At 38.3% G+C, this 20,656-nt stretch overlaps 1 protein-coding gene across 1 annotated transcript in view; it reads left to right on the top strand.

Moving 5' to 3' along the window:
- LOC119778599 (extracellular matrix protein FRAS1-like) overlaps positions 1 to 20,656 on the top strand; it is a gene marked incomplete at its 5' end in the record, with an annotated part of 55,982 nt that overhangs the window by 4,326 nt on the left and 31,000 nt on the right. The window contains 3 exons of the mRNA XM_038277919.1: positions 574 to 707; positions 8,996 to 9,136; positions 10,339 to 10,566. Of these exons, the coding sequence (XP_038133847.1) occupies positions 574 to 707; positions 8,996 to 9,136; positions 10,339 to 10,566 (503 nt within the window). The remainder of the gene's footprint in view (positions 1 to 573; positions 708 to 8,995; positions 9,137 to 10,338; positions 10,567 to 20,656) is intronic.

Raw genomic sequence — 20,656 nt, 5'->3', positions numbered from 1 at the left:
AAAACCTAAAACTTAAAAAATTTATTCAGCTTTTTTCACAGCTTTAATATACCAAGCAACCTTTAAGTAAAGGTGACTTAAGTGACTTTACATCCATTCATATGACGTCTATCTGACTGTACATTCCTTTTAAACAATAGAGCTTGAATCAGACCAAGAATAAAAACGTGTTTCCTGCTCTTTATATTTGCATAACGGGAGAAAAATATTGTCACCAGTTGATCAGAAACCTCGATCTACTGATATTTTTAAGCAGATACAGACCTTCGTTTGTGATCTAAAGATTAAAACTTAAATACTATACTTCTACATATTATGCAACCCTGGGACCCAGTTTCCCTGCAGGTCCCGCCCCTGCAAAAATATTTGTGTTGATCTGAATTTGAAGCTTTCTCCAGGTCCTCAACACACTATAAGTCCAATAGGGCTCCATAAAGAGAATAATAAACCATTTTTTAATGTTAGAATAACTTTAGAAACCACAAACAAGCTAAAAAAATATCACTGAGACAAAGATATTTGCATGAATTAACTAAAAATAGGGAAATGCTGATCATTTTTAAATGCCTTTCTTGTCTCCAGGTACCAGAATCAGTTCTTTCACTCAGGCGGATCTGGCATCACGCAGCATCCAGTATGTGCACACCAGTGAAGAAGAAAAACACGCCGACCAGTTCTCCTTTACTGTGTCCGACGGCACTAATGAGGTAAATAAGGAGAGAGGTGCTAGAGAAGAAATTTACAGAAAAACAAACAAACATTTATTTCCTCTTTTTTTTGTTTCTTATTTGGTGGGGATTTTTTTTATATATATACTTTAAGTATTATTTCATTAATGCCACTTTGGAAAGTCTGGACCTTTACTAATCAACCCAAAAAGCCTTATGGGTTTATTTTCTACATGCAGATGTTGAGTTGTTGGTGGGCTTTTGAGTATTCCATAAAGAAGTTTAAGTTTACAGTCACTGATTTCTCGCCATATTTCCGTAGAGATCATGGAGATACAGTAAGGTTCCTATCAACCAGGCCCTGAAGCAACAAAGAACATCACCGTGTTTGACTTTTTGATCTTTTTATGACCTCATGTGTCAATTTAAAGGAGAAGTAACGAGAAGCACGCCAGAAAAAAACTCAAACTTCCATCTCCTCAGTCCAAAGAATATTTTACACAAAGTTTTGGGATATGAGATATAGAAATAACTCGGGTGACATTTGAAGTTGAACCATATAGATTAGGATTTGGTTAAATTAGGAGCTTACAGTTAAATTTGTTAAATATTTAATAATTTGTTGTGTTGTTTTTTTTAAGCTGTCTTAAAGTTAGTGATACTTGCTGGTGGAATTCAATAATATTTATTGGGTTGATACTGAAAGTATCTGTACAGCCCTGTCGGTTCAGTACGCATGTTTACTAAATGAATACGGCCTTGTTCTGTGCCTGAACACATTCAGAATGTTTAGCTGGGAACTAAACGTACCGTACACGGTTCCCCAGGGGATGTTAAAAAAGTGAAGCCAAAACGCAGAGAACTCCAAGCTTTCACTAACTTCTGCTGTTTCTGTTGCATTCAAATACATCTGGGAAACCAGGGTTGTAAAATATCAAAATGGTCTCAAAGTGATTTTAAACACTTTTTATTCTAAGATTTGGAAACAGTCTTTTTTTTTCAATGTCTCATTATCATGACTGGGTTTCTTATTGCATTTTTTATATAATTTATCCAAGCGTTGTATAAGAATTACTATGCTCATTAAATAAATCCAACCACATCTCCATTCATCTAATAACCTTGCAGTTTTAGAACATTATAAAGTAAAATAAAAAATCATGTATTTGAAATATTCTTTTTGATTCTGACTAAAGTAAAAAAAACAACAACAAAAAAACCACTTTATTTTATTTTTTTGATCCAACCATATGAAAAAATGCTACAAATAACAAATACTAAAAACAAATATTTGAACCTGGAAAGTCACTGAAGTGGGATTTTTGTATACATCTAGACACTTAATGTGTATAGACTAGGGTGACCATATTTTCATTTGGGAAAGCCAGGACACCTGGGGGGGGGGGGGGGGGGGGGGGGGTTTCTCTGTTCCCATGCATAGAGATGTCTGTGGCATGCACTCACTTAACGTAGGCCTACGTAATCCTACAATAACATTATATTTACAGTTGATTTATTAAATATGCTTTTCAGTAAAAGTCAACAGCAATAACTCCAATAACAAACAATAATTTTATTCAAAATGTATTTACTAAAAATGCTTAACAATTCCTGTAATGAATAAATAGCACAATAAAAGAAATAATGTCTCATCATCGGGATTTGCTCCGTGATCAGAGGAAATGTTACTTGGCCCCGAACAGTGGTGAAAATTGGAAGTTCAGTTTAATATAATACAACTCTGTGAATAGTTCCGTCTGAAATGAATGAAAATAGTTGTTTTAAAGGTTATTGTCTAGTTATTTTGGGGTTTGTCTGCCTGAACTCGACCAGGCTTGGCACAGAGGACGCAGGAAACAACTCAGATCAACTTAGTCATTTCTTTTATTTGACTTTTGTCATTTTCTGTTGAATCATAAGCAGGTTGATAACCTCAACAAAGAAAAGAAAACAAAACAGATATTAGTTCCACCATGAACCATAGTCACACATGCAAACATGTATAGTTCTCTATATTAGACTTAGTATAATACAGATTAAATTAAATTAAACATTCCTTCTCTCATTTTTTTTCTCTCGTTTTCTCATCTAATTTCTTAAACTAAACATTCTGATCGGTATCCTCAATCTCATTTCATGATTTACTAGAACAAAAGTGGAAAAATGAAGTAGAATACATACCAGTAGCGTCTCTGTGCTCCACTGACTCAACCACACCCAGGGCAAACAAACAAAAGGCCCATCAGGTGCTCAACCAAGGCTAATCAACCTAGAGCTTCTTGCTCTCTACTCTCTCTCTGAACACCATGTGAACACTTAGGCTCTCTACTGCCCTCTGACACACTCCATGCACAAAGTAGACATCATCACATCCCAGAGTGAAAAATATTAAAAGAAAAAGATGAAAAATAAACAGCATACAGCACATAACCCAACACCTCCCACTTGAGCTCCTGGTTAATGAACCCAAGGAGGTCACACTATTGTCTCTTAATGTTGCTCCTCAATAGGAAGCAGAACCACCAGGCGTCTGACATCCCTGTGAACGATGGTGGAGGGGATTCTGGATGAGAGTTTATCTGTGTTTTTCCTTTGCTTGTGCAGTGTCCCTCCTTTACTCATTGGAACAGGGTAGCTTGGAAAAGTCCTCACATTCACATCCCTCACGACTCCTCTTTGGTCAGGATTTACACTGACAACTCTGCCAAGCTTGTATCGGCCTCTTAAAGCGTTTTGATCCGCCAGCCACACAACATCTCCCACTGTGACATTCCGCTGCTTTGTGTGCCATTTGCTTCTGATGAACAGGTTGGGACCAGCCAGCTCACACCACTTTCTCCAGAATCTGCTGACTTCTTGCTGGATACTTTGGAGTCTTTTATACGAGTAGCCTTCAAACTGAAAATCTCCTGGATCTCCCTTTGGGCTGGCCCGACCAAGTAAGAGGGAGTTTGGGCTGACATACTCCACATGGTCTTCACGACTTTGAACTCTGGCAGCTATGGGCTGTTCATTTACCAAATTTGCTGCCATGAAGAGAAATGTCTGGAACTCTCCCCATGTAAAGACTCCATCACCACCAAGGTTATTTAAGGCTCTTTTGACTAACCGGACTGCTGCTTCTGCTGCTCCGTTTCTGTGGGGGGAGTCCGCTGGGTGGATCTTCCACGACCATTCTGTTCCATTCCCTGCAGCTTTAACCTCAAGCTCAGCTTTGTTCAGTTTATTTAGGAAACTTTGGAGCTCCTTCAGTGCAGGTTTGGCCCCCACAAAATTTGTCCCAGCGTCAGACCACAGCTTCCTTGGGTGCCCTCTGAGGGATGTGAATATCTGATAAGCCAAGAGAAACCCTTCTGATGACTGGTCACTGACAACATCGGTGTGAACAGCTCTTGAAGCCATGCAGCAGAATACGATCCCCCAGATTTTTAGTTTAGTCCTCTTCTTTATCTCGTCTCTGACCTCATATGGTCCAAACAAATCAACACTCGTAAATTCAAATGGATTTGAGGAGCTCACTCTTTCTGGTGGCAGTTCACTCATAACTTGCTGACATTGCTTGGCTTTGAGCTTCCTGCAGATGACACAACTGTCAACCACTTTCTTTGCAAGTCTTCGACCTTTAATCACCCAGGCCTTCTTTCTCATCCTGAAAAGTGTTCCTGCCACACCATCATGATTTGCATTGTGGGCCTCTCTTGCTATCAGCACAGATATCCACGCCTCATATGGTATTATTGGCACTGCAGATTTATCTTCAGTGAGTATCTGAACTCTACCTCCACAGACTAACAATCCAGATTCTTCATCTTTGTATACCACCAGTCTATTAAGAGCTGTAACTGGAAAGGTCCCACCTTCCTGAGCTTCAAGGAAGAGATGTCTAAGTGCATCTTCCTGCTCTCTCACTGTTAGCATAGGTAATTCATCTTTCAGTTGTCCTCTGCCTTCCACTTTAATTTTCAGCCACTTCTTAGCAGCTCGCTGGACCCAGGCAACAACATTTACTAACTTGTCCAGGTGACTGAATCTCCTAACCTCCACCAGACTCTTCAGCTGAGAGTCAGAGGGTGTCTTTTTTGGGCCAATTGTGGGATTTGTTTTGGTTTTGTTTGCCCTGGGTGTGGTTGAGTCAGTGGAGCACAGAGACACTACTGGTTATCAACTGTCGAGTTATTTTGGGGTTTGTCTGCCTGAACTCGACCAGGCTTGGCACAGAGGATGCAGGAAACAACTCAGATCAACTTAGTCATTTCTTTTATTTGACTTTTGTCATTTTCTGTTGAATCATAAGCAGGTTGATAACCTCAACAAAGAAAAGAAAACAAAACAGATATTAGTTCCACCATGAACCATAGTCACACATGCAAACAGGTATAGTTCTCTATATTAGACTTAGTATAATACAGATTAAATTAAATTAAACATTCCTTCTCTCATTTATTTTCTCTCATTTTCTCATCTAATTTCTTAAATTAAACATTCTGATCAGTATCATCAATCTCATTTCATGATTTACTAGAACATAAGTGGGAAAATGAGGTAGAATACATACCAGTAGCGTCTCTGTGCTCCACTGACTCAACCACACCCAGGGCAAACAAACAAAAGGCCCGTCAGGTGCTCAACCAAGGCTAATCAACCTAGAGCTTCTTGCTCTCTACTCTCTCTCTGAACACCATGTGAACACTTAGGCTCTCTACTGCCCTCTGACACACTCCATGCACAAAGTAGACATCATCACATCCCAGAGTGAAAAATATTAAAAGAAAAAGATGAAAAATAAACAGCATACAGCACATAACCCAACAGTTATTGAGTCAGATATGTGGCGGTAATGTTTGATTTATCTAAAGGTTTTAATCTGTTACTGTGTAAATGGGTTTGGCTGGAATTTAAGAACAGATTCTAATACATCTGCAGAGTGGGGACTATAAATCTGATAGGAGTTAAATTTTTTATTGCTGTTTTGCACAATATGCTTAACTAAGTATTTTTTGATTTTGAATATTAGAGATTTTGCAAATATATTTTGTACATACATTGTTTAGATTTACTTATATATTTCTAACCCTTTTATGGAATAGAAAATCCCTTTATTGTCCCACAATGGGCAAATTTACAGCAGCAGAAAGATTATTAAAAATTGTCACACAAATGTGGACCTTAGAAAAATGTCTAAGAATAACATAATAGGGAAGAGTTAAAATATAAACAATACAATCCTATAAAGTGTTTTAACAATATAAAACTGGAGAATTAATAATCAATATGCAGCTATGGACATTTTTACAGTAATTTGAAAATAGCAGCAACATCAGAGATGTGCAGAATGACAGCAGCATGTTATTTAACTGACTAAGGTTTCTATCATTACATTTAATTTGATTGGTTCCTGCTCCCGGTGGTTGGAATCTTTATTCCACTCTGTATTCTTGTGAGTGTAGTCTTTGTTCGCTTTAACTTTTAAAAAAAGAAATAAATAAACAAACAGTTTTGAAAACCTCGGTATTCATTCTTTTCCTGCTTTGTGTGTCAACTTTCACGGTTGCTAAGCAACAGAGCATACGGCGGTAAAACCCGCTGAAGGGTAGACCTGGTCGAATTCACAGCCTAAACTCTTCCGGTCTCCTTATTTTCAAGGACTTCGAAGGATCCAGTCTAGGTAGACCGCGTCCTTGGAGGATGCAGCCCAGGATTTCGAACAGCGCCTCTGATTAAGAACAGGGCTGCCCGCACTGACGCGGCTCAGGGATTACGTCACACGCAGCGTCGAAAAAATCAGGGCATTTCCTCACTTTCTAAAAAAAAACCCGGGACGCCCGGGACAGGACATGAAATACGGACGTTTGGTCACCCTAGTGTAGACGCAGTGTTAAATCACTACAGTTATACACCAGTAACACCTATCAAACCGTGAAGATGTCAGTATCCTGCCACATTAGCTGATAACATAATAGCTGCAATAAATTGGATTGTATAAACTTCATGCTTTTCATTCAACATGAGTCATTGTTTTCACTAATCCTTAGAGACTTTATTTGTTGACCTGTATCAAATCCATCTCACAGCAAAGCTGTTCAGGCTAATAAATCTGCACAGCAGCATCCATATTGTAATTTGCCTCGTCCATAAATTTGCCTTAATATTCATACTAATGAAAATCTCTGAGGTGAAAGGAAACATGAGATAAAGGTCATTTGTCCTTTACACTTGAGTGGGTACTCAGCTTTGTTGCTATAGTGATGGCTCAGTGCATTTACACTTATTCTCAGTTACCTATTGGAAAATAAACAGAGATGTTTTAGAAGCCTTGTCTTGAGTCATTTATTTTACCTATAGAAAAATTGTAACTAATTATTCTAATGTTTATTTGACTGGTTCTGACATTTTTATGTCTTTCTCAAATGTTTAAAACCATTAATAATATTTTAGTACCAGATGAACAAAATCTCGGTTAGGTTTTTCAATATTGCCACTCAACCTGTTAACATCACAGAAAGAGAAACTTAGGGACAACATGAAGTAGGCTCAAAGATTTAAAAAAACATGACACATCATATATTGATTTAAAAACATAAAGGTGGCCAGATTAGAAACAGAGTCATTAGTATGAGTCATCCTGGAAAGGCTACAAGGCTATTTCAAAGGCTTTGGGATACCAGTTAATCACTGGGAGAGCCATTAATCAGAGGTGAACCTTCCCCCCCAATCAATGGGTGGCCGACCAAAATAATTCCAATAGTATATTGATGACTCCTGCAGGAGGTTACAATAAATCCAGCATCACATCTGAAAGAATGTAGACCTAGCTTGTTCCAGTAATGGTCTGTATTTGACTTAACAGTGATCAGTAAGGCCATAGCAGCACTCTCCAGAAAGCATCACAAAGACCCATTTCACAGTTTCCAATAAACATCTTGATCAAACGGAATATCCAATATTCTAGAGGAAATTTTCCCCACAGTGAAACACGGCGGTGGTAGTGTCAAACTTGGAGGGACCTCCTTGATTGATGGAACAATAAATTCTGGCCTCTCCCAGAAGGTCCTCAATGAAAGTCAGGGTCCATCTTGTAGCATTCTGGCTCTGGGGCAGGACAAGGATCTACAGCAAATCACCTAATCCACTTCTGCCTGGAATGAGCAATAACCTGAGATATAAATAAAAGCAGATTAGAGCTCTTTACCTGACTATTTTTCTGTGCTAAAGGCTAAATGCTTGGAGCTACTGTACATTGGCTATTAGCCTGTACCTACAAAAATTGTTTTTATCAGACTATCTACAAAAACAGGTTTCATTGGGTATTATTTAAAAAAAAATCATCATCATTAAAACAACAGAAATTTCAAATTTCTTATTATTAGGCTTATATTCTCACCTGTCCTCACTGCTGCAGTCTAAAGGCTTGTGGCTTTTGTGTGGGGGGGGGGGGGATTCAGCATATATTGTGATTTATAGTTGTTGAGTAAATTACCTTTTATCTATGTTTATGTATAACACAGACATTCAAGAGATGTGCTGAGTTGGTGTTGTATTTTATTAAAAGTTTATCTTAAATGTCAATATTAGCACATTCCAAGTTTTTAACTTACTGATTATCTCTATTAATAATCTTAGAGATATAATAGTCATCCCATTCCAGCTACAAGTCATATAACATTATATAAGCTGCAAGTTATTGGTTCTTTCTTTCTGGGCTACAAGAGCATTTAATATTTCACAAGAACTTAAAGGTCTGTACCACTGCAGCACACTCACTTCAATTTGTCTTGGAGTCAAACACAAAAGTTCTGCAGAAGATATACGTATGTCAGGATATGTTTAAGACCAAACTTTCTAGGTCTGACAGTTTTCTCAAACTGTTTGTGATGCATATTTTGAAATGTATTCTTGTCTGAAGTCCAAAAAAGGAAGAGTGTGCTGCAGAGGGAGAAACCTATGAATAAATCCTGGGAATTCTGCACTTGAGTTATTGTTAAGTATGAAAACTACCAACAACAACATTGTTCTAGCGTTTGCTGCTTTGAGAAAAACAAAAAGAAAACTGTCCGTTTTTGCAGAGCTTTAGGTCTGTTTGTATCATCGGCTATTTGCTTGAGTTTTATAAGCAATAATACTTGCCTAACAAAAGAACGTGTGATCATTTTCTCCCTTGTCCTCACTGTTACGTGTAAAAAGGCTGACGATTGGGTATTATAACCAAATCTTAAAATAAAACTAAAGATTTTTCAAATTAGTTGCTAGTTTAGAATTCAGCAAGAACTGACATTGGATGCGTTTAGTTTTGAAGAAACAATCATTGATAAACTGCTGCTCGCCTGCAGGTTGCTCAGACCTTTTACATCACCATAAAACCAGTGGACGACTCGCTGCCGCTGCTCCAGGTCCCCGGCATGAGAGTCCAAGAAGGTGTGAGGAAGACCATCACTGAATTTGAACTCAAAGCCACTGATGAAGATACAGAGGTAAAAAGATGGTTTTAAATATTGTAAATATATATATTTAGAAATGTTTATTTAGAAAGGTCAATTTACCAAATGCTTGTTTTTATTAACTATGAATTAATTGAAAAAAAAATCTTTACATTAAATAATTACCAATATAATCGATAAAACAAACTGATCTGATTTCTGAGCTGTACTTTAAGTTATTATTTTAGAAAATCTCGGTAGCCCTGTGGGATTAACAAGTGAATCTCCTAAATAAAATCTATTAATCCCACATAAATAAATTATAAAAGTAATTAAAAACATCTGGAAGTCAGATTAAAATGGTATTAGATTGAACTGTTATGTAGAGGTATAGATACTGTGTGATGAAAGATCATTCTCAATATTATGCATCCATCTTCTCCAACTTAGTCCTGTCAGGGTCATGGTGGGGCGTTGCCTAGCTCCGGCAGTCTATGGGCGAGAGGCGGGGTAGAGCTTGGACAGGTCGCCAGTCTGTTGCAGGACAACATAGAGACACACAACCATGCACACACACACACACACACTTACACCTAAGGAAGACTCCGGGCCAGGAATCTAACCCAGAACATTCTTACTGCAAGGCAATATTGGTACCCAGTGCAGCACTGTGCAGCCCTGCAATATTATCATTTAAAAAAAAAATTTACTTAATTAATTTTCTGTTTTTAATTATTTTTCATTTTATTCTCTGTTTGTTATGATGAACACTTAACATTCCGAGTCCCCACATTAATTCCATGCTTTTTTGCAGCAGTTGTATGCTATGCTAACAGGGTAGGCTTGTTTTGACGTCCAAACCTCGCCATATTGGAAGCTTTCATTTGATTCAAACCTCCTTAATCTGTAATCCATTTTCATTTGAGTGAAAATAGCAGAAAAATGATGCTCTCATCATGCAAGCGTCATATGATGCTCTAATCATGCGTGCGGGATGTGATGCTCCTGTGTGTTATTTTATTCAGGGTGAGAGTAAATATTAAATAGATCTTTATTTTTACTATTTATTTTTTTTAATTCAGGACTTAAATGTATACCTCTACTTAACTTAGCACAAAGTGTGTCCTATTTTTTTTACATGACAGAAACGCCACAAATCAGGCATCAGTGTCATTTCTACATCGCACATCGTAGCATTTCAATATTAAAAACCTATTCTTATGTCTTTTTTTCCCTACAAAAACCTTAACTTCTAGCCCGAGTACATAATCTTCACCGTCGTCCAGCCTCCTCGCCACGGGACCATCGAACGCACTAGCAATGGCCGGCACTACCGGCAGACCAGTACCTTCACCATGGAGGATATCTACCAGAACCGCATCAGCTACAACCACGACGGCTCCAACTCGCTCAAAGACCGCTTCACCTTCACCGTGGCGGACGGAACCAATGACTTCTTCATGGTGGAGGAAGCAAACAAGGAGGTGAGTGTTACTGTGGTAAAGCTTTATTCCCATTTGATCTGAGATGCATGATTCAAGCGAGATCCTGCTGTGTTTGTGGGTTTTTGCATATAAAGCCTGGTTGGTAGGTGTTTTTATCACTTTATGGGGGGGGGGGAAAGGTAGAATTAATTTGTATAGGTTTAACAAGAAAGTCAGTTTTATAATTATATAAGATTTTTTTATGAAGCAGCTTTGAAAAGAAAGACAAGCTCTACTTTGCAGGATTGTTTTAAATCAGCCACAAGCAGGGGGATTAAAAATGATAAACATGCATTTTTAAGGGTATACCACAGCAACATTGAACTGATTGAATGTTCTACTTTGACTAGACCATTATAAAATCTTAATCATGTTACGAATCCCTCCCTAGGTGGACTTGCTTCTGTTCTATGAATGGTCCTGCTGCATCGCTTAAGTGTTTTTAAAAGTCCCAAACAGATTAGAAATTCCTTGACCTATTAATTACAGCAACTGAAGGAGCAAAGCAGCTGTGGGAGATGACATCAGCAACACTATTTATTGATCTCAGAGTGGTATTTTATAGGCTATGTAAGTCAGATCTTTGTCTGGTCAGCAGTAGTTTTAGCCCTGGAAGTCTCCAAGGTAGGCCCTTTCTGCACATTCCCCCTGTCTTATTGTTAAATCATAAATTCTAAGACCAATAAGGCCTGCAGTTGTTCAGATCTTAATCTGGGTTATTTTATGTCGTCCTTTATGAGTCTTTGATGGGCTTATGCAGCATTTATGGTAGGAGAGTCTCTCAGCAGGTCCACCACTGGTTCTCTGCAGTGGTTTCCAGACAGAAGGATGTCAGTTACTTTGTTTATTATCTGCCATTGATTTTATTTAGATCAGAATATCATTAGTTTCTTTTTAACATATTTTAACTTCCTTTGTTTTGTGGCTGTATTTACTGCAGTGATTCTAAATCCCTGGAAGCAAAGTATTTATTCAGGGATTTCATGGTATAAAAGCTATTGATTTATGCTTAGCTTTATTAGTTTTTATAAATTAATATTAAAGTCATTATGATCTGAAACATTTAAGAGAGACACCAAAAGCATAAGAAATCTGTTATGGGGCAGGCATGATTTTTACAGTACTGTCAAATATTACTGCTACTGACAGTTTAGAAGCAGATTCACCCCTTTATTTCTGAATACCTCTGGTTTGATCTACAGCATGTTTAAGCCATCAGTTTCTTACTTAATAATTTCTTAAAACCCCACAGAATCAACTAGAACTTTGTGAGATTCGAAGCTGAACTCGGCACATTGTGTGAACATGGTAGAGAAATCTAACTGCAATTTTAACCGCATTTAGCTTTCATGTTTACACATGTTTCAGTCTTTAAGAGTGAAACTATTAAAGGTATAGTGGAGGATGTTCTTTTTCCGGGTGGATCATCAAAATAAGTGGTCCTCCTAATTGTCAATCATTTCGATGATATGTTTAGGTAATGCTGTCCTACGTATTTCGCCCCATTTCGAGTGTTGGCCCAGAGGTTAGAGCAGTGCGCTTGTGCTCTGAGAAGGTAGCACATACCCGGTTCGATCCCCACAGCCTCCACTCTGGGTCCCTGAGCAAGACCCTTAACCCCACATTGCTCCCCGGGTGCCACACAATGGCAGCCCGCTGTTCCCTAAGGGTTCAATGGGTTCAATGCAGAGTTACATTTCTCCATTGTGGTACAATAAAGGGATTTACATTTAATTTTCACTTACTGGTGGTGATTCTGAAATACTGGAAAAAATTGCAAATCTTCTTTTGGAAAGTAAGCTTGTATGAGAGATGCAATTAGTTTTTTGGGGGTATTTTGTTAGGTTTTTGCAGCACTAGTGGCTTGCCACTGTACAGTAGTCTGACATGAAAGGGGCACAAGAAAGAGGGAGAGACGTGCAGCAAAGGACCACAAGACCGGACCCAAACCCGGGTTGGCCACGCCGAGGACCAAGGCCTCCACACATGGGTCGCGCACACCAACACCACAAACAGCAACTTTTAAACAGAGCATGCACAAGGAGAAATGGGCTTGTGAATGCTCTTGCATGCGTTTAATAGGCATTCCCTCTTGGGAATGTGCATTTTTTTTTTGAAGTCTCCAAAAATCGGCGAACATCCTCCACTATACCTTTAAGTCACACTAAAATAAACAAATTCACAACTGAATGTTGAAAAAGAGAGAACACGGGTCAATATGAAAAGTTTTCCAAATGTTTAATTTACTGACAGACAAACAATATGAAGCAAGGTGAAAATTGATTTATGGAGTCATAGAAACACAGAGCGAGACATCAAGATGCCTTAGGGGAATGGCTCTGAATAAAGATTTGTCAGGAGTATGAGGGACCTCAACAGATTAATCATCTTTTATTGTACTAGTGCCAATATCTCTGAGTGACCGATGAGTTCTGTAGTGTGCAGGAAGTGCTAAAAGGAAGATCTAGGTTCTTTGTATTGTTCTTATTTGCTTCACAAACAATCATGATTTTAAAAGAAGTACTTTTTTTCCATGTATAAGGATAAAAAAAGCTTCTGAAATCTAAAAACTTCAATCTAACCTCAGCTGTTCAAACCCCAGGCAGATCCCTCAGTACATTTTTATTGAATTTCCATGAAGCTAAGAAAGAAATGCTTTGGTAAAAAAAATAAATAAAAAAAACATGCAAACTTTCTGCTTCAAGGAGATAGAAACATCCAGGAGCTGCTGATGAAATGCATAACCGACCGTGGTCTTTATCAGCACCTCTATAAATTTGGGAGGTTTTGTCCGTTTTCTGGTCTGAAGCAGACGTCTGTGTTTAACACAGTGTAATAGAGCGGTGGTTTTTATATCCAGTCCTGGAGAGCAACTTTAGATTCATCCCTCCAACAATGTAGCTGAATCAAGTGATTTTATCGCTATCCGGCTTCTGGAGAGGTGAATAACTGAATGCTGATGAGGGATTAAAGCCTTTTGATACAGGAATGTTGAATTACTTCTAAAAGATACAGGATAGTAGCTCAGGAGGACCAAACCTGGACACCCCTGTCATCATAACAGCTATAAAAGAATTTAAACAACATTAAAGATCATGTCCAAACAATTTGTATTTATGCAATGCTTAAAATAGCTCAACAAGCAAGAGCTCTATTTCAAACTCAGCCCTCAGGTAATATACTAGATGTTAAGGTTCATAACAGGATGAAATAAGCAGGCAGTAAAGGAGAAACCACCTTCTCTCTTATAAGGATATTGATTTTGGTAAACAGAGATGTATCACAATAAAGCTGCAACTAATAATTATTTTTTTAAATTTGACTAATTTATAGATTTTTTTTTATTAGTCAACTAGTCATGGTTGTTTAATTTCCATTTTCTCATTGCTTGATAAAATATCTCAACTCAGTTGGTCTCTTCTACTATACTTTGCATGTCTCTTTATTACATTTTGTTTGCGACTATCATCTAAAACCACTATAATTGATATCTGTTTGAAAAAAATATATAAAAAGTTTTTATTTTTAACTTTTGACCCTATAGCTCTTAAAAATGCCTAATGTTTACAAGGATTTTAATTGCAGGATAAAAAGGGAAGCATATTGACGTGTTTCACCATCTCCTTTATGAAGAAATGTTACCACCCTCAACACCCAGGAATAAATATGAAAAAAATATTCACTTCCAAATAAACTTTGCAGCTTTCCTCTAAGCAGAAAGGACTTTTCTAATGATACTGCCACCTGTGGCTAAAACACAGAACTGCAGCTAACTTATCATAATTCTTATAGCTCACACTTGTATTTATTTATGATTTCTTTAACTTTTTGACCTTATGTTGAGTTTCGATTAGTTTTGTATAGATTTTTTCTAGGTTGGACCCATTCAACATAGACAAGCTTGATGTGACATCCGCCAAACAGCGTGAAAAGTTCCAACCGAAGTAAATTTATGAAAATAGGCAACCGGTTTATAGATACATAGGCGCTGAACTACTGAGGTGTCATTCTGTTCATCAAAAACTGTTTTAGTCATAAAGGGTCAAAAAAGACTATTTTAAAGATATTTTTCAGTTAGAACCTACATAATGTCTTTTTAAGGAGAATACATTTATCCTATCAAGCACCTTTACATTAATCTCAGCCATATACCTATGTAACAATCGAAACACTGAATTAAGCTAAACATTACCCGTTAGATATATACTCTGACTAAATTATAAATGTGTTTCATTTCTCATGGGCTATGTTCCCACTGCAGCCTGAAACAACCCAAATCCCTTTTTTTTTTTTGCCCATATGCGACCTGTATCTGATCTATTCATAACGGTCTGACCAACAAAGATCCGATTTTTTCAAATGCGACCCAGGCCACTTGACTATGTGTCCTGAACCCGATACATATCTGATATTCTCAAATGCGACCTGCATCTGAACGGCCAGTTCAAATTCATCCCACCTGAACGTCATTATTACTTAACAAAGGTCCCTATTCTTCATCTTGCGACACAAAAGCAGGTAGAAAGACAACCATGGTGATTGATAATTTGGAGAAAAGAAAGATGTATTGTTAATTAATTGGCTCTCACTGGAAAAAATAATGAAAGATCTCTAGATGCACTTAAGCACTATCACCCTTCATTGCATCATTGCATCCTCTACTGTGCATGCAGGACAGTTAAGTTGTATAAATGCAGTTCACACGGAAGATCAAATAGAAGTCGCATATATTTGGAAATTTATACAACCATGCAATCGAATTTCACAAAAAAAAAAAAAAAACTTAATTCAGCTTTAAGGCCTGCATTGTGAATGTATCTTTAGTCGTGAAGCTAGGCAAGATTTCCAGGGAGAATCCTTTCCCTCCAAGTTTGGCTTTGACAGCTAGCTGGAAACTAACAGCAGAATGAAAGCACTGATGTACTTTGTAGCTCAGCCATATCATGATAACTAAGCAGGTATTTTTTTGTTCTTGTTTGACATATTCCTGAAAATTTAGTTTGGATTAAAAAAAAGACATTTTACTCAGACCTTGTGTTCTCCCCTTTCCTCTCAGGAATCATGGGATATGGTGGGCATTGCTCACCATATCCCATGAAGAAGGTTTTTTACTTTTTTCAATAGATGCAGGATAGTAGTTCTCCAAGACTTGACTTCAGCATCCCTGATATAAAGTTACCAGCAGTAGGATATATTAGATGCCATCTCTATCTTGCAACCAGCATCATCTTTCAGAATGAAGGCGCTAGACAGGGGTATCTCTATAATAAATGAATGTGTACAAGAATATAACAGTTTGGGATGCATACTGCATTGTGCAAGAATAAAGATTAAGACACAACAAGAGGGCCAATCGGACATATATCCTAAATATCTGATTGTGAAGTTGTGAAATTTAAACTTCCTAAGCAGGAAGATGTTATAAAAATTAGTTTGTTTTGAACATTTCCTGCATTGAAAGAAATTCTTCTTCGTACTAAATCTGAAATAGTTGGAGAGCCTTTTAATCTTCAAATTTTTCCAACGTTTTGCAAAGAAATATATGGTTTGTGGGTCGAGAGAAAAGAAAAAAAGGTATAAGAGTAAAAAGATTCAGAGTAATGTTCCTTTAACTGGCCACTAATCCATAGCTGCAAACACAGAGCTCTGATGGAAACAGCAGCGTCTGTCCCTGTGATGTTAATGTCAATTTTATGACGATGGTCGACTCCTCTGCCTGTCAGTTTAGACCTTCCTCTCCTGCTTCCTGCACCATCTGTCATTGCTAATAGTCTGTGTGATTAAACTGAAGGACAGCTCGCAGGTACTGATATTCACACACAAACACCTCTCAGGCTTTTGTTTATTAATTCAATTCAATTCAGTTTATTTATATAGCGCCAAATTCACAACACATGTCATCTCAAGGCACTTTACAGTTCAACCAGATCAAATTGATACAAAGTTTTCTATCTAAGGAAAACCAGTTGATTGCATTGACTCATTGACTCAAATACAATCCCCCACACTAAGCATGCTTGTAGCGACAGTGGAGAGGAAAAACTCCCTTTTAACAGGAAGAAACCTCCAGCAGAACCAGGCTCAGTGTGAGCGGCCATCTGCCGAGGCCGACTGGGGTTCAAGGAGACAGAAGCAGAGATACAAAAAGCAGCTGTAAAAGGCGGCCCCGTCCAGGAAACACACAGCCAGGCAGACGAGCTCCAAGGCAGCTCCCATGCCAGAGGACGAAGAAAGCACATCCACTCAGTCACGGTCAGAGAAACAGGACCACACTGGAAAACAGGCCGATCTCCAACATCTATAAACAAGGGTGTTGATAGAAGCAGCACAGCTGATGTTTCTTTCCAGGATGACGTCACAGCCAAACAGGAACAGACGAGGCAAAGCTACTCTGAGGAAAAGCAGAGAGAGCAGAAGGTTAGAGATTGAACTAACAGATTCTGCAGAATAGGAGAACAGAGAGAGAATGAAGCAGAATGATGAAATGGGGGTCCCTATGTCCTCCAAAAGTCTAAGCCTATAGCAGCATAACTATAGAGATAGCTCAGGATAACCTGAGCCACTCTAACTATAAGCTTTATCAAAAAGGAAAGTTTTAAGCCTAGCCTTAAAAGTAGACAGGGTGTCTGCCTCACGGACTAAAACTGGTAGTTGGTTCCACAGGAGAGGAGCCTGATAACTAAAAGATCTGCCTCCCATTCTACTTTTAGAAATTCTAGGAACCACTAGTAAACCTGCAGATTGAGAGCGAAGTGCTCTGTTAGGAACATAAGGAACAATCAGATCTCTGATATAAGATGGAGCTTGGCCATTTAAGGCTTTATATGTGAGAAGGAGGATTTTAAATTCTATTCTTGATTTAACAGGAAGCCAATGAAGAGAAGCCAGGATAGGCGAGATATGATCTCTCTTTTTAATTTTCATTAGAACTCTGGCTGCAGCATTTTGGATCAGCTGAAGGCTTTTAACTACAGTTTGTGGACTTCCTGATAGTAAAGAATTACAATAGTCCAGCCTTGAAGTAACAAATGCATGGACTAGTTTCTCAGCATCACCCCTGGACAGGATATTTCTAATTTTTGCAATGTTCCTCAGATGAAAGAAGGAAATTCTAGAAACCTCCTTGATATGGGACCTAAATGACAGGTCCTGATCAAAAACAACACCAAGATTTTTTACTTTATTATCTGAAATCAGTTTAATCCCATCCAAATGAAGTGACTGGCTAATCAGTTTCTTTTTCAGAGACTCTGGTCCAAAGACTATAACTTCTGTTTTGTCTGCATTCAGAAGCAGAAAGTTAAGAGTCATCCAGGTTTTTATGTCTTCAAGACATGCCTGTAATCTATGTAATGGGTTAGCTTCATCTGGATTTATAGACAGATATAGCTGGGTATCATCAGCATAACAGTGGAAATTAATCCCATGCTGTCTAATAATTCTACCAATTGGGAGCATGTATAAAGTAAAGAGAATTGGTCCTAGCACTGATCCCTGTGGTACTCCACAGGTAACCTTTGAGCGTGTTGAAGATCTATCATTAACATGAACAAACTGAATTCGATCAGATAGATAAGATTTAAACCAGTCTAGTGCTGTTCCTTTAATTCCAACAAAATATTCAAGTCTTTCTAAAAGAATATTATGGTCAACTGTATCAAATGCAGCACTAAGATCCAACAGGACGAGCACAGATACAAGTCCATTATCTGAGGCCATGAGAATATCATTAGTGACTTTCACCAGAGCTGTTTCAGTGCTATGATGAGCTCTAAAGCCAGACTGAAACTCTTCAAAAAGTTCATTATGGTGGAAGTGATCGCAAACTTGTTTGGCAACTACTTTCTCAAGAATTTTGGATAAGAAAGGAAGATTGGATATAGGTCTATAATTGACCAAGTCATCTGGGTCAAGAGACGGTTTCTTAAGCAGAGGTTTAATTACAGCAACCTTAAAAGCTTTAGGTACATATCCCTGTAACAGAGATAGATTAATCACATCTAAAATGGAGGAGGAGATCAAAGGGAATACCTCCTTAAATAACCTGGTTGGAACTGGATCTAACATACAAGTTGAAGGCTTAGATGAAGACAATAATTTTGCTAATTCAGAGAGTTCAACTGGATCAAAGCAGTCTAAACCCAGTTCAGATTCCATGACTACCTCAGGTACAATCGCGGATAGAGGAGTGCTTATGATCTTATTTTTAATAAGATCAATCTTATTTATAAAGAATCCCATAAAGTCATTGCTGCTAAGAGCAGGTGGAATGGACGGTTCAACAGAGCTATGGCTCTGGGTGAGTTTGGCAACTGTATTAAAAAGAAATCTAGGATTATTCTTATTCTCCTCTATTAATGAGGAGAAGTATGCTGCTCTTGCTTTACAAAGGGTCCTCTTATACAGCAGTAAACCATTTTTCCAGACTAGGAAGGACTCTCGCAGGCCTGTGGAGCGATATTTTCTCTCCAGTTTCCTAGCATTTTGCTTCAAAGTACGCAGCTCTGCATTAAACCAAGGAGCAAGCTTTCTATTTTTAACGGTTTTCATTTTCAAAGGAGCTGCGTTGTCTAAGGCAATACGCAGAGAACTAGCAACCCCATCAACAAAATCATCAACCTGTGAAGGGGAATAAGCTAAACTTTTGCACTCTGCAGCACTGCTCAGTGACACAGAGGAGAGAGAAAGTGAAGCAGATTCTTTAAAATTTATAACTGCACTATCTGATAAAGATCTACTAAAATTGAACCTTCTTTTGGGGGAGGAGAACTCTGTTAAAGTAATCCTGAAGGTTATTAGAAAGTGGTCAGAGAGGACAGGGTTGTGAGGAAATACTGTTATTTCTTCACATTCTATGCCGTATGTCAGCACAAGATCCAAAGTATGAAGATGAGAATGCGTGGGACTATTCACATTTTGAACAAAGCCAATAGTGTCTAAGATAGCATTAAAGGCTGCTCTTAAGCTATCGCCTTCAATGTCAGCATGGATGTTAAAATCTCCCACTATGATGACCCTGTCAGTATTTAATACCAAATCAGAAAGGAACTCTGAAAACTCATCTAAAAATTCAGAGTAAGGACCTGGTGGACGATACAAAGTTACAAAAAGAAGAGGTTTTCTTGCCTTGAAATTTGGATCAGGGAAATTAAGGGTTAAATGTTCAAAAGAGTTGTAGGTATTAACTGTTTTGGGAGTAATCAGTAAGTCAGACTGGAAGATTGTTGCTACTCCTCCTCCTCGCCCAGAACTTCTGGGGATGTGAAAATTTAAATAGCTTGAAGGAGTTGCCTCATTTATGCTCACATAATCCTCTTGCTGCAGCCAGGTTTCTGTTAGGCAAAACAAGTCAATGTGATTATCACAAATCAAGTCATTAACTAGTAGACTTTTAGAGGAAAGCGATCTTATGTTAAACAGACCGCATTTAATTGTTTTAACTTTTTCCCCAATTTGAGTTATTTTGATTTTAATTAGATTATCATGATTTACTCCTTTGGGAATCTTTGCTAATTTATTAGATTTTGGTCGTGGGCAAGACACTGTCTGGATGGAGTAAAGAGTGGGTAACAGTAGAGAAGCTGCAGAGATGTGTGTTAAACTACAACTCTGCTTCCTGGTCTGCACCCTGGGTGGTCAGGGTTTTGGAGGACTAATAAATGTGGCCAGATTCCTAGAAAGAAGAGCTGCACCATCCAAAGTGGGATGGATGCCGTCTCTCCGAATCAGACCAGGCTTTCCCCAAAAGGATTGCCAATTATTAATGTAGCCCACGTTGTTTTCAGGGCACCACCTAGACAACCAGCTATTACCTCTCCATCACCTGGGGACGTTCACCTCCACATCCACACATCTTCTGCAGACTGGAAGCTGGTTTGTGGTGTTATTGCTGCTGATGTTCGAGGTGAATTTTCTCCCACCGGTGCCTTGTTATTAGATATGATATGAATAATGTATAAACGAGATGAATGGATCCTTCAGTGGCATGTGTCAATGTTGGCTTTAACAGCAGCTGCGTGTTGACAGGCTGCTTTTTGTAAAGTCCCTTGTTCTTCTGAGACTCAATGAAATAGCAAGTCATTTCTGTGGC

This window comes from Cyprinodon tularosa, unplaced genomic scaffold, assembly GCF_016077235.1.
Source record: "Cyprinodon tularosa strain WSP-4 unplaced genomic scaffold, ASM1607723v1 ctg1355, whole genome shotgun sequence".
In the NCBI taxonomy this organism is placed as follows: Eukaryota; Metazoa; Chordata; class Actinopteri; order Cyprinodontiformes; family Cyprinodontidae; genus Cyprinodon; species Cyprinodon tularosa.
The sequence above is the reverse complement of the archived record's forward strand: the minus strand, read 5'-3'. Positions and strand labels throughout refer to the sequence as shown.